General features: G+C 34.2%; 1 protein-coding gene across 3 annotated transcripts in view; it reads left to right on the forward strand.

The window, feature by feature from the left end:
- LOC122806528 (C-type lectin domain family 10 member A-like) overlaps positions 1-16130 on the forward strand; it is a 305649-nt gene that overhangs the window by 161322 nt on the left and 128197 nt on the right. For all 3 annotated transcript variants that reach the window (XM_044077028.1, XM_044077030.1, XM_044077029.1), the window contains one exon: positions 4127-4213. In XM_044077028.1, coding sequence (XP_043932963.1) covers positions 4127-4213 — 87 coding nt within the window. The remainder of the gene's footprint in view (positions 1-4126; positions 4214-16130) is intronic.

Raw genomic sequence — 16130 nt, forward strand, 5'->3', positions numbered from 1 at the left:
AATCATCATCTAAGGGACTAGACAGTAGGAAGGATTGGACTACCAGATCTAGAATTATATTTATCATCAGTAATCAAAACAATATCTCTTTGGATAAAAAATATTTAAACAGCCAGGTGGAAAGAGTTTCTAGAATGTTATGTATCTTTTTTTTTCTACGGCTTGTTTTGCATAGTGGTGCATTGTTTTGACTCTAGTGCACAGGGTCCTATGTTCAAGACTAGGTAGTGATGACTTTTTTTCCCTATTGTTAAAAAAATTCATAAAATTTAAACATAACATAAACTGTAATCATAATCTTATACTACACAATGGTTTGCATTGGCTGCTAAAAGGGGAGGGATGATGGTATAATGGTTAACGTATTTACCTTACAGACACAAAGTGTAGGATTTGATCCTCACATGAGATAATGGGCTAGGCTTTAAATAGCTCATAAGGGCAGTTAGCCTAGTACTAATTTATGAACCTATAAAATCCAACATATAAGGTATGGATTTTTCTTCTTTTCCCCATAGCATACACTCAAAATAATATTTTCAATTCAAAGTTAAATACAATGATTACATTTAAAGAACAAAATCTGATATATTGGTTTCAATTAATGAATAATGAAAAACTGCATTGTGTTGATTATATCATAAGTAAATATGATTTAAGTAAAGATATGTGGTTGGATGTACAATCTTGCTGACAATATGTAGAAGGTAAAATGAAGTTAATGCAACCAAGGGTAAGAGATCTTCTCCCAAAATTAATTGAATTGTTAATACTATTAATACAACAAAAGACACTGGAGAGGGTCTCTTACCCAAATTATATAGAGTAGAGAGGAAAGAAACAAGAAGTTGCAATGACAATTTTTGGAACTATTTTACTCACATTGATAACAGACCTCCAGATGAAGAAGATAAAAAGTCATTTTTAATATCTTCCCGACAACTTATTCTCTCAGATGAAAAATGTTTACTTGTAAATTCTTGCATAGATCTTTCTTTACACCTCATAAAATTGAATTAATGTTTAAAAAGTAGCAAGTTTGTTGGAGATGTAAGCAGGAGCTTAAAGTAGATTGGCAGCACATGTTCTTTGGTGGTACTTACACCTTATTGGAATAACATTAATCTTTCTTACATGATTTACTTGGGGACACTTTTGTTTTATCTAAGTCATTAATTATTTTAATATCCCTATTCCTGTTTGTGTTAAAAAAATGAAATATCCTCTTTTATGGTCCGTTTTATCAATTGCGAGGAAATTTATAACCAAGAATTGGAAGAATGAAGCTACACCCCCCTTTTAAAGAATTTACAAATATTGCAACCAAAGTACATTATCTGGAAATTATCACTATTAAGTCAAGATCTACTAGAATCACCTTCTACTATAATAGAAAGACAAATTTCAAGGAACTCCTTGATAAACAAAAACAGTTATACTCATATCAATTGTATTGTATAGGAATGATTTGGGAATCATCATCATTAGTAGACACCCTTGTAAATAGTTTTTCTTGTTTGGTCTTGTTCATAGTGTTCTTTTTTATACTCACAAATTTCTTAATACGGTTATTGTCATGATCAATTTGTTTAGTTAAAATCTAACAAAAAGTTAAAAAAAGAAGATAAGGATAAATGGTTGTCTGATTTACAGTTTTCCAAACAGAAAAACAAGAATGTGACTTAACAGGTAATAAGAAAGAATAAACTGCAATAAAATGCATCAAAACCATGACATAGAGATAGAGTCTTTAAAACCAAAATAAAATGTGCATTAAGTGTTTACATCATCCAGACTTTTTCAAAATGCAAATTTATATATCACTGCCACACTGTTTCAATACATTCAAAAACACATGATTCAATAAGCTAATATTATGATTTCATGTACTTTTAAAATATATTATTTTATGTTTTCTTCTATTGGCCTTCATACTGTCAAGTACTAGAAATTATTTATCTTGATAAATGTGCACATGGGGGAAAGGTGATAGATTTCAACAATGTACAAAATCTAAAGATACTGGCTGATAAATAAAGCTGAACATCTTTAATAGGTTTAGAATGCATTATACTTTTCAAAGCTTCCCCATACTAGACATATTGGGAATTTAGCAGATGGTAGATGAATTTTAAGAGTAAGCATTCATTTTAATCATAGCTGATTTTTTAGTTGATTTTAATTTGATGGATTAGTTGCAGCTTTTGCTGGCATTGTAGCAAGAAAATAATGAAATATTTCTGCATGAAGCATAGTTCTGTCTGTGTGGCTTAATAAATAAAATAAAAAATAAAGTAATCAAGCAAGTGAATAAATTATCTGTTTTCTAAACAATTGTTGTCTGCTTTAGTTTTCATTTTACAAGTCATCAGGAGGACAGCTGATCTGGATCTAAATGTCTGATCACAACTAGTTGAATTTACTTCTGATTGCAATTCCTATAGCTGAGATGTGGGTGCAAAAGGATTTCTATGTGATACTGTTGTGGGCTATTTTGGGGAGTTTTTCCCTCTTCATCCACTCTACAGCTGTGGAGTTAGTATATGTAAGGGAGTAGGGGGCTTGCCAACTATAAAACATGTTATTTCATTTATTTTATTGTTATTTTATTGGCATTTTTAAAAACATTTTATAATTTGTGCCAGTGGCTTGTGTGTCACATTAGGAAATGTAGGTGTTAGAAGGGGGGCTTTTCCCACTGCAAAAACACATTTTTCTTTGTCTACCAATGGTTCATATGTTTGATGTTTTCTTAACGTATGACTGATGAATTTATTTTTGAGTGCTTATTCCTTGACTGTTCATAGCAAAATCATCCTCTCATGTATGGGGCCATATCTGTTCATCTGCCTTAAAATGTGGACTGCTATAAATCCATAGGCAAGATAACAGAAGAATAATACATTAACTTGGTAGAGGTGAAACTTTAAAAGCCAGACTCTCTATAGGCATCAGATAATGTAATCATGGCTAAGTTTGGGGATATTTCCCATTGTCTCTAAAGAAGGGTAAGTGTTTCTACTGAGACCACATCTTCCTATGCATCACAACGTTCCACTGGTTGGTGATATATCATCCTATGCATCACAGCATTCCATTGGTTGGTGATACATCTTCCTCTGAATCACAGCATTCCATTTTCTGGTGATACATCTATCTATACACCATACCATTCCAATGTCCCAACTTAATATTTTGTCAGTTTGCTTATTTTTACATAATCAACTATGTTTACATCCTGGATGTTGTGTCTAATCCTTTCCAAGGATATAGCTTCCCCAAATTCTTTATTTTTCAGTTTTGCATTGAATTTAGGCTGGGATGTGGTAGTTCATTCCTCTGGTTTTGCCATGTCCCATTCATCCTTTCTACATTTTCTTGTGCACTGGTTATTTTGCATATTTTAATGCCATTAGCAAAACATACTTATATCTCCTAGAAGTTTTGCACTGTCACTTATACAAACGTTAAAACTATCCAGCTCCACTACTGAGACATCTGACACCTAATGACAGGCATCCTTTCATCTCATTCCAATTATTATCCAGTGGGTCCACTTCTTTAGCCTCATTAACCACTCTGTATTTGGCAAACACATCCATGGTCATTGTCTTTTCTGCAGTTTGAAATGGCCTGTTAAATTTAAGTGGACTGCATCCAAATCCCTTCCCTTGTCTATAACCCCAGCTATCCAGTCAAAACAAGGGTCCTGAGAAGTGAAAGGGATATCATTTTTTGTGTTACACAGGTCATCAGTATAGACTAACTGAGAATACTGAGGGAATACTGTACCCAAGGCTGTAGCCCTAGTGAGATGATACTGATGAGGGGTGCGCAAAACAGGGCCCACTAGAAAGCCAGAGTATGAAGAAGGGCTGAAGCCACTAGGCATTTACACTAGATGCTAGCTGCAACACTTGTGTTGACATGATATACTACAAATGATTTGCTACCAGTCTGTTTTTGTACATACAAAATGCCATATCTAAGAACAGTCTGGGAAATTGCAAAAACACAGAATGTGTGTAACATATAGATTACTGTGGATATTATAAATGTTGTAAACCAGTTAATGTAATCTTTAAAATAAATGTACTGAGTGACACACTAAAGTATTTTTTTTCAGTTACCATGCAGTTATCTGTAGAATCAGAGAAGTTGGGAACATCTTTATCTGAGCTACTGTGTGAGTTGTCAAAAAGCAAATCAAATGGTAAGTACCAGGCTTTCTATCTATTCATTAGCATCTTGATGACCTCAAGGCTCTGTATAAACTCTTGTCCATAGATATTCCATATGTATCCTAGTAAAATAAGCACAGAATATGCAAAGATAACACAGTGTGCCCCCACATTCCCTGCTAATTATATATACTAGATTGCACAACACCCAGGAAATACAATATTCCTCAACCCCAGAGACTGTGCAATCTCACACACCTGTCAACAAAATAAATGTCAACTTTATAGCCTGTTGACCACATTAAATACTCCCATAATATAGCAATATCTATATCTATCCATATAAATGGATATATTTTGCTGATAAAAAGTATTAATTGTGTCTTTCTTTTTTATCTTCTGTACTGATTTTGCACAGTATTACATGTATATTGCAACAAATTTATAACTAATGCAGAAGGAAACGTCATTATCTCTGTATATATATTGGCCTGTCTGTTTCTCTATATTTATCCATTCTTGAATCTTCTTAACCTGACATCCTAGCGAGGGGTGTGACAGTGTTTATGCAGATCAAGGCAGATCAAACATCTATATCTTCAGTGACAGTTTCCAGTTCATCAATAAGACACCCCCCCAAGGAAAACTATGATACAATCTGCCCCAAATGTCCCTAGGTCTCCTCCAATTGGGCCATACTTAGGTTTATATATACATAGTAGGCTAGCTGCCCTTGTAGGCCATTTTAAGGCTAGCCAGGTTCCTTTCTGTGCTCAAATTAACCTATCCCATTTGGAGTTAGAATGGCGTTATCCATCCCATGGTAGATAATTATACATTACTCCTAATGAGAATAGCTGGGACATACCATACATAATTTGAGGGGGCCCATGCATGGGATAAAGCATTTAGAAGCTGTCTCTATCCATTAGTAGTACACAGGGAAGTCCTGGGGTAAATCTTCTGTTTCACATCCATAGATCCAAGCTGTGCTAGAATATGGACAAGGATGAACTTTGTTTTATGTGGATGGGAGTCTGTTCCAGAGCAGTGATATCCTCTGTGAGATATACCTGTCCTTCCAAACCATTGTGTTGATGTTGCAGAAGAGGTTTAGATCCCCAAAACTGAGTATTTCTGATGCCACTGCTGATGTGCAGTAAATCCATCAGTAATAGAACAGAGGATGCCCTGTATGCCAGACACAGGTCATCTCTTATCAGTATGTAGGATATTGAGTATAGTGACAGGACTCTGAGTTGGTCCATTTGTTATTTAGGCCTTGTATCCTTTTAGTTAGGTATTTCTGTGGATGTTCCATTTGCTTCATATACCTTCTATAGTGGGGGAAGGAGGCATGTTCACTACAATGCACAAAGCAACTCAGTGGATTTCTCCCAAATGGAAAATAGTGTCTCTGTCTCAAGATTCTTTAAGATTTCTGAGCGTCTCAAGCCAGAACACACATAACCAGAAAGACAGTGAAGGAGGTTAATTTCTGCCACTTGAATGTGCAATGTCCTTTTCTTTTACTACTCAAACTTTTGGCCAGTGGTGAAGTTACAGAATTAGAAAGGTTCTTTCTGCAACTCAGGTCTCCCATCACTAAGGCAGATTCCTACAGGGTCTGTCGTACCTCATTATCACTCTCCTAGTCCTTTGTACCCTCACTCATAAGCAAGATTGCAAGGTTCTTAGACAATTTCATTTGAGACAGCTACTCCTCTTCACCAGCAGAGGGCAGTGCACTCTTCTACATGAGGGAACTATGGCCTCTGATTTGGAGTTGCTTAATTTCATGATAGTAAACCTCTCAGTCATACTAAAATATTTACCTCTATACTTGCAAACAGAATGAAAAATCTGATAGAAAAAAATCCTCTCCCCAGAACAATCCGATTTTACACCACATAGACAGACTAGTGACAATACATTAACATTAGATGCACTAATATCCTACGCTAACCGATGCAATATCAACATCTACACAATGGTAGTGGATGCCCACAAGACGTTTGATAGGGTTAATCTAGAATTCTTACTCCAAACACTGCCCTACTTTAATATACCCAATAACTTCATTCAGATCATCCAAACTCTCTTCTATAGCAACCCATACACATCTCTGTATATAAATAAAACTTGGTCAAATAGGATCCTAATAAAAAATGGGACAAGACAAGGATGCCCACTATCACCCTTCCTGTTTAACCTATACCTAGAACCACTCTTTCTATACATTAAACAAAATACATATCACAATCCTCCATCAATACACAACTTCAAAATATACCACACTGCATTTGCAGATGATCTGAACATATACTGCACTACACCAAATTCAGATATAAACAAAATAATAGCTGCAATTGAACATTTCTTGACTATGTCTAACTACAAACTAAACCTTAATAAAACTAATATTTTCACCCTAAAAACACCCTAACTCATCTCACTAATACCATTGTTAAACACAATAAAAATTAAAGAAGAAACTAAATACCTGGGAATCACCTTTTTCCAGAGTAACAAAGATTTCTACCAACACAATTTAAACCTTAAATGGCAAAATATAATGCAAGACTGCAAAAGATGGAACAACCTAAAACTACCATTCTTGGCCAAAGTATCAATAATCAAAATGAACATTTTACCTAGATTAATGTATATATTCATGACATCACAGACAACAATACATAATAAATTCTTCAAACAAATTCATACCTTCCCAGCAAAATTTATATGGGAACCCAAAAAAAAACAGAATCTCCTATCCAAAATTAACACTCCCCAAAAGCAAAGGAGGACTAAATCTACCAGATTTTAAAATGTACTACTCGATCATTAACACTAACAGAATATTGCGAATAGCTGAACATAACCCGTCAATGGAAAATTGGTCTCCTCTCTGGGTGACAATATATTATAGATATATTAAAGCTCTAGGTTTCAATCCCAAAGCACTTCCATTCCTGAAGCAGAAAGAAATACAAACTTATAACATTATAGAGCCCTTAAAACATTCTATCAACCTAGCACAAAAACTCTTTCAATTCTTGAACGTTAGACATGCCATGACAATACTGCAACCCCTTCATAAAAACCCAAATTTAAAAATAAACAATAAGATGCTGGACTTAGTCCCTTTTCCCAGGCTAAAAGATAAAACAATCCAGGATATCTATCCCTACCTTAACTGTTCAATACAAGAAATGAGGACCAACTTAAACCTCCCTAAATCACACATAATAATCCTAAGACAAATCAAAGAACTGTGTTCCAGTTATCTCCAAAATATTACTATGACCAATAGTGACATAGAAACTTGTAGCAGGCTTTGGAAAACTATTATCACAACAAAGAAAACTATTACCAATTCATATAAAATGATAAATTAAATCAAATACCAGAAAGACCTCCTCTTCTCTAACTACTGGAGAAAAATTAAACCATCCATAGATGATCAGCAAATAAGCCAGGCAATCAATCTAACACTGAAGATTCTACCCCTCAAAAAGTTAGCATACACTCAGCTCATGATCAATAATAATGCTTATTTTACACCTGCAATCCTACACAAATTTAACACATCAAAATCACCTGTCTGCCCACACTGTAAGGACCAGATAGCTGACTTAATCCATGTATTTTGGAGCTGTAAATGTGTCTATAAACTCTTGAACTCTCTCAAGGTACAATTACAAAAAACGGGTTATCAAACATCAACATTAACTTGGGAATTCACTCTGTTACACATTCTCCCACCCAACATCCCAAGAAAACAAGCAAATACACTTTTAACAATTTTCCTACTAATGAAACTGTATATAGCTTTTAAATGGCTAGATACGATAAATATCTCTTGGGAGGGTTTTAAACAAGTAGCTATACAAGACCTTTTAGCTCATAAAATAGTAATAGATAAAAGATACAAAAACATGAAATCCAGAGAAATTTGGGAATAAACCTTTAACATCATATTAGCATAATTCATCACACAGCAACTTAGAAATACACTATAATGGAACCAAAGAACACATACAAGTTCAGATATTAAATAATAACTTGGATATTACGAATGTATATACTGTCTATATAACTGTGGAATTAACAATGAAAGCATCTATGTACATAGTGTAAATAGATATGTTGTATGACCTATATCCTGTGGTATTTGACATCAATGTATAACATATGTATATGTGTGTATGTGCATGTATGTATGTATGTGTGTATGTATGTATGTATATATATATATATATATATATATATATATATATATATATGTGTGTATATATATATATATATATATATATATATATATATATATATATATTTGTACATGGTCATGTTGTAAGATGTTTTTTATTTGTGACATTTATTAATGTCAAAATAAAAATAAAAATTATTGGAAAAAAAAAAAAAAACTCTCAGTCACATGCCAGAGATTACAATTACTAGGAGCCAAGAAGAAATATAATAGGATTCTTGTGGAATGTAAAGGAGGTTTTAAAGGAGGGAGGGATGGAGAGAGATAGAGAGAGAGAGGAAGAGTCACAGCATGATGGTTAGAGGTGACTGGGAAGGAAATGATATTGGGAGTATTAAAGGCTAAGACATGTTTGTGAAGACAAGATCTAGAAAGCTAGCACCTCTAAAAGAGTTGGCATTTGCAAAACTAAGAAATCTGTGTGCATATTTATTGCTCATAGTATAGTTTGCTTCAGTTGATGAAAGGCTAGTTAAAATCTCTCAAAAGAAAAGTATTTAGATGAGTGGTTAGATTTTCAACCTGATTTAGGTGCACATACTGCTCTGCGACAGTCATGGACAGGAATGTTTACTTGGTAATAATTTGACAGTTGATTTTACCATCACTAAGACTTCAGAAAGTTTGCATTTGGTATTATGCAGGGTTTGATTTGAATTGTAAGGTTATGAAAAAATATAGATACTACATACACACACACACACATATACATACAAACGCACAGGGTCTATATCACGTTGTCGAACTCTTAAAAGTTCGAGCATCATATGGTTGACACCATATGATCGAAATTTTAAAAGTTTGAACTTTTCAATGGAGATCTCCGTACAGTGCGGAATGGGAAGATTTCCCTTTTCTGCACTGTAGTGCGATCTCGGAGTTGGCATAATTAAAGAGTGGGAGGGTTGTGGGGGGTGCGGGTGGGCTTGCCCCTCTTCCCCCACTTAAACCATTCAGGTAGGTTTTTTCTTTGGTTTATTTTTTTTTTATTACATTTTCAAACTTTAAAAAGTTTGATCATATGGTGTCAACCATATGACGTTCTAACTTTTAAAAGTTTGATTATATAATATAGATGCCACACACCACACACATACACACACACACACACACACACACACACACACACACACACACACACACACACACACACACACACACACACTCACACACACAAATGTATGATGGGCACCAGACTAGGCAATGAGGGTATGTTTTCACTATGTAGGAATCAAGTTTCAGTAGATACAACTATGAATGCCTTTGAAGGTAAGGAAGGCCTTAAGTTCTAAGACTTTACTATTTAATTTCTTGTATAGAGGAATGTTACTTTAACATTGTGCAAGTTTGAAAGCTACTATATGGGATGTCTATAAATTGAACATTGCCTTAAAAGGGGTCTATGGTGACAGCAGAAGTTATGGCTCACATTAGAAAACCATAAAGCAAAAAGTGAAGTCTGTCTCTGGTGAAGTAGGACTAATTGCTGACCATTTCATTTCAAGCAGACACACCTTCGATTTCCCTTGAATATCACCAATTGACCAGCCAGATATTCAACCCAACTTATCCTGTTACTGAATTTAGAGATCATTCTCATGAAATGTAGAATGATACTCAATACCGGGGTTATAGAAATGAGTGGAGAGTTCAAAAGTGTCTTTCTGTATCTCCTGTGGAGTGGTGCACCTAATCTTATTCATTCCAACATGGATGAGTACACTTCACTGTTTTTGCAAGAGCATGACCTCCAATAAGCAAAGAAAGGAGTTTACATGTACAAGACAACTCACCATATATCTGTCTGGTCTTTTTCCTTATTATTGTATCTCTGGCATTGCAGCACAGGTAAGAAACAGAACACATGGATCCTGGGCAGATTACACAATACCACAGCACAGGTAAGAAAGAGAACACATGGATCTTGGACAGATTACACGGTACATTACTGTGGATACTGCGCCTGGAAGCACCATTCTTCAAACACAGATGTTAAATAAAACTGATATGAGCATGAACTGATGATTGCCATGGGATTTTTAACTAGCTTCTAGGATCTTATCAGAAAGGTAGGGAACTTTTACTTAAAATAAAAAAATAAAATAACACATGGATCTTGGACAGATTACAGTAAACAGTAGCATTATGCAGATGCTGCAGCTTGGAAGTGCAATCCTTTAAAGATAGATGTTAAAGTAAGCTGATATGAGCATGAGTGCATGATGCCCTAGATGCATGATAAAAATTGCATGGCACTTGTCAAAAAACTAGGGGAGTTTCATTTAAAAAGAAAGTAATCAATATAACAATGAAAAAGACCAAGTAAAAATATAACATCCATCACTGTTAAAATACATTTATTTAGTGTTTGCCCTAGTAAGCTGCTCTCCTCTTTTCAGGAGAAATCTGAGGTGGTTTTTATACTATCAAGGGGAAATCCCCTACACAAACAATTACACAAACTTACCATATATTGTTCCAACTAATAAGTCTATTATTTCATATTATTTATTTCAATTTCCAGAATAACATCTTTCATTCTATTTTCCAGATCTTTCAAATGAATATTAATTTTCTGTGGTATGACACACACCTTTAGTTCCCAGAAAACCATTCATAATGGTTAAAGTAGAGAAATCTGACCCACTTCTAAAGAAGGCCAAGTAGGTTAATTTACTAGGCATGCAGACCAGATCACCAGTAAGGAGTCTGTCTCAAATCCCCAATTGCTCCAGTGCACTGTTTGGTTACGTGACCTGCTCAAGATCACACAATAGACAAATGAAGGCTGAAGAAATCAAACCCTCTAACACAGGAAGTAGTTCATAGGTTCATAGGTTCATAGGTTCATACTAGGCTATCTGCCCAAGGGCATTTATAAGCCTAGCCCATAGTTATGTGGCTTTCGCCACCCCTTTAGTTTGAAGAAGACTATGCCTATTATTTTGCTGTGCCTCTGTCAAGCAGTGACACTGAAGTAATCCCTGGGGTATATCTGCGATCTCCCATCCATTGGTCAAGATTCCTCTTGAACAAGGCCAGCGAGGTGCTCTGCCTCACATGTACTGGGATTTTGTTCCACAGCATAGGGAGTCTCTGGGTGATGAATCTGTCCCTCCAGCATGTTCTATTAATAACCGTGTCAAGGTTTAAGTCTCCCGCCCTTGTGGTTCTGAGGGATCTAGATTTTTTGAGGTGAAGCATATTCATCAAATCTGGGTTTGACATGGCCTTATATGTCAGGCACAGGTCACCTCTGAGCAATAACATCTCCAAGCCATAGTCCCCTGCATTAACTGCCAGACAATCCATCAGACTAATATCACAGGCATCATACAGAGGACTTCATGTACCATATTATACTAACATATCTATATATATATATATATATATATATATATATATATATATATATATATATATATAGAGAGAGAGAGAGAGAAAGAGAATTATATAAAACATTATGCATGACAGATTCTAAAACAGATAAAATACGTGAATTATACAAATGAATAAATGAAAATATTTTTGTTGCAAGTACACACAAGCTTAAGGCTGTGAAATTATAAGCTTACTTAGTAGTCAAACAAAGATTTTGTTAGTTTTTTATTCACATATTTATAGTTTTTAAAAGGGAAAAAAACTCTACAAGGTTTTACATTGTTTACAAAGCTTTGAATAATTCAAATATTTTATATTTTTGAGAATTTATTGGTGGTGCGTAATGTTTTATTTTGTTTTATATATATATATATATATATATATATATATATATATATATATGGATCTACTTTCAATTGCCAAAAGTACAATCCACCGAACAGAACAACCACAAACTCACTTAACTGAAAGCTCACTTGCACAGAAACTGAAAATGCTGAAAGCTGAATTAGCGACATGCACTTGAACGTTAAATATAGGGCACACTGCTTTAAATATAAGAAGGAAGTGTTAGTAGCAGTACTGGCATGTACTCTGTTGGATTTGTGCAGAATCGCTCCTGGAGTCCTGGGTGAAATATATTTTACAGGTAAATCACAATGAAGAGATCACACCTTAATTTTGGCAGGTTATGTGTACTATGTAGAAACTTGTTGTAGATCACAGAACAATGGGGTTAAGGGAATTTTCCCTTTTCCCCATTGTAATGAGATCTTGGAGTTAGTATATATTAGTATGGAGATGAGGGTTAGGTAGGGGGGTTTGTCCCCTGCATGAAGTAGTGTAGTGTATTTTTTTGGTTTTTTTTTGTTTGTTTTTTTTTTTTTTTATTGTTTTGTAGACTGTAGTTCATTTAAAGTGGGTTTCAATGATTGAGCTTTCAGTGTATTTAGTTTCCATGCAAGTGAGCTTCCAGTTTAGTGAGTTTGTGGTTGTTCTGTTTGGTGCATTGTGTTTCATCAATTGAATGTATATGCATTAGTATTGCATGAAATGTTTGGTAATGTGCCTTTAAGAGAATGGTATGATGTCGCTACAAGGAAGTTTTTAAAAAGAGGGTGGCACTGTTTTTTACTTTTGGTTCTGAAGAAGTCCTTAACACAATATGAGGAGAAAAATGCTTAAACTTTATTGAATAAAAGTTTATCTTATGGCTATAGGACATGTGTGGCATGAATGAAAACATTTTTTTGGTAAATACCTACAGGAAAAAAATGCCCCAATTTAAAAAATAGAAATGTGTACAGCATCCAAGCTTAATTTTGGGCACATATGTGTTCAGACAGGATGGTGTGCACTTGTCAAGATCAGGGAAGAATTTTTTTTGCAGCAGATAGTTTGAGATATTTAACAAACACAAGACAGGATTTTTGCCAGGCTGAAAATTTAACAGTTCACATATAGCAACATTTGATACATTTCTGATGGTTGTTAATGTTAGGAGAATTAATAATAAAGTATTTGTTATTGCAAAATTTGCTATGTTCCCAGAAGATTGATGTGATTGTTTGTGAAACATGGTTAAAGAACAATGACTAGAAACCAGTTCTGTCAGGCTATAAATGTTTTTACTGTAACAGACATTCTAAGAAAAAAATCAGGTGGAGCTTTTGTGATAGGGATTAAAGACAGTTGAGACTTATGATTATTACATGTTCAGTGATAGCATCAATACTATAGACTGTATAACTGTGACAATGAAGACAACACTTGGAACATATAATAATTGTTGGAATGTATAGACCAACAAAGTCAAGTGCTGATGACCCAAAGAAATTGATGTATTTCTTGCATGAAACACAAGAGGGAAGAATAATAGTGGCTAGGGACTTAAATTTACCAGGAAACAGACTGGAATAATATTGATTCAACAACATTAGTAAGGAAATTATTCACAACATTTGTTAAAGCACAACAATTGCTTCATAATGTAACAAAAAAAAAACAGAGAATGGAACATACACTGTTTGTGTTTGGAAAAACATTTTTTGCTACTTCATTTCAAGTTTTACCACCGCTGATGTGCAGTGATCATGGGGTTATAAAGTTTAATTTGTCGCTAGATAATTCTGCCAAAATGAAATCTAAACCAATGCAAGAATATTAATAACAGATTATATGGAAGCAGATTAGTCACTATGTAAAAGTAATCGGAGTGATGTGTTCAGTCTAAAAACTGTAGAAAGAATGAAAAGTTTTGAAAGAAAAATGAATGAAAAAAAATGTTTAACATCAGGCTCTAGGCATACAACATTAGGAGGATATATTTCAGTAAGTACAAGATACCTGATTAAGGTGAGAGACAAAAACTGTAAGAAATGGAAAACTGCAACTATAAAAACTGAAATAAACAAGCTGAACAACAAATTAAGCATCGTGCGAGGCAAGATCAAGAACAATTTAAAGACAATTTATATAAAGATATTGAGCATAATAGGAAACCATTTTATCAATACATAAGATGTGGAAGGAGTAAAGACATACAAATTGATAAAATGTGTATAGATTCTAAAATTTACTCTCAGACAACATATTATAGATATATTTACAAAACTGTATGGAAAACAGTTTGGCTCCACAAATGGGTTGATAAGTTGTTCTAGTGACATCCAGGTAACCTCAGACACTGACATCAAATTTGATTATGTTGAAAAAGAACTGTACAAACTGAATCCAAACAAAGCACAGGGAGGAGATGGAATTAGTAATAATGACCTGAGAACACTTCAGCAAGAACTTACAGTATCATTATATCTATTATTTACTAGGTCATATAAATATGGAGAGATTCCTCAAGTTTGGAGACATGCACTTCTTAAAACTGTCATTAAAGAAAAAGGGAGTAGGACAAGCCCATAGTTATACAGACCCTTAAGTCTGCTTTCATGTTGTGGAAATATAATGGAGAAGGTAATATTGGATATTTTACTGTCAGAACTGAAAGGGTTGGGACTTGAAGCCATATATCAGAATGCATAAGCTGAAATTAGATCCATTGGCACCTGTAACATGATGTTTTATAACAGTATAATAACAGCTATCAATGAAAAATTATGCTGTGGTGTAATTTATATAGATTTAACTTCAGCATTTGATAGAGTCATACAAAAACACTGATCATTAAATAAGAACAATTAGGTATTGCTGTACTCTTGATAAGATAGATAGCTGCATGACTTACAAGTAGGACATAGCAGGTATTATACAACAATTAGGTGAAATTCTTGGTTACAGTCAGGGTGTCCCGCAGGACTCTGTCCTAGGCCCATGATTGTTTAGATTGTATCTTTTAAATTTATCTTTTTCATCTGAGGTTTTCTACAGTCTGTATCCGGATGACTTGAAAATGGGCAAACTGATTACGTGTGTTACAGCTAAAGCTTGTCTGCAAAAGAACTTGACTAAATTGACCATTTGGGCACAGGAAAATAATATGCTGATAAATACATCTAAAACTAAGTGTATGAAATTTGGGAGACACAAATTGAAAGGTAAATATTTAATACAGCAAACAGTAATAGAAACTGTAGATTCATTTAAGGACCTGGGTATATGGGTAGATCCAGCTTTGAGTTTTCTAATCATATCAACCAATTGGTTAATGATAGTTATAGAACTATAGGTTGTATAAATGGATTTATACAGTCCTAGGAAATCAGAAATGATAAAGTCATTGTTTGTTAGTTACATTACACCCATACATGAGTATGGAATACCAATATATAAACCTTTTAAGAAAACAAGCATGAGTAAACTAGAAAGAGTACAATGGAAATATACCATGGGCATCCATGGATGTGAAAATTTAAGTTATTATGAAAGACTAAAATATTTGAACTTGTGCAGTGTCTCATAGATATTTTAGAGACCTTATTCATTATAGTGTATTTAGAGACAGCTACCTCCGGGAATGTTTGGGGTTATCAAACCGTAGTAGAGAATCATCAGACAACCTACGTAGAAGATTCTATAGGAATGAGAAGTTTACTAATTGGTTCTCTGAGAGGGCAGCTGATGCATGGAATAGCTTACCAAATTACATTAAAGCAAGCACTAGTTTAGATATGTTTAAGAACAGACTAGACACTCATTGTGAGAAAAGTAAACATATCTCCTCTTGCCCTGACAAATTATGTCCCTCATCAATTTTATTTTGATAAATAATTGTATACCTCTTCCATTGTTAAACAAATATACTTTTCATCTGTCTCCTCACAGTTTTATGCATCCTAGAATGT

Source organism: Protopterus annectens, chromosome 7.part0 (assembly GCF_019279795.1).
Source record: "Protopterus annectens isolate FY-2018-M chromosome 7.part0, PAN1.0, whole genome shotgun sequence".
NCBI classification, from domain to species: domain Eukaryota; kingdom Metazoa; phylum Chordata; order Ceratodontiformes; family Protopteridae; genus Protopterus; species Protopterus annectens.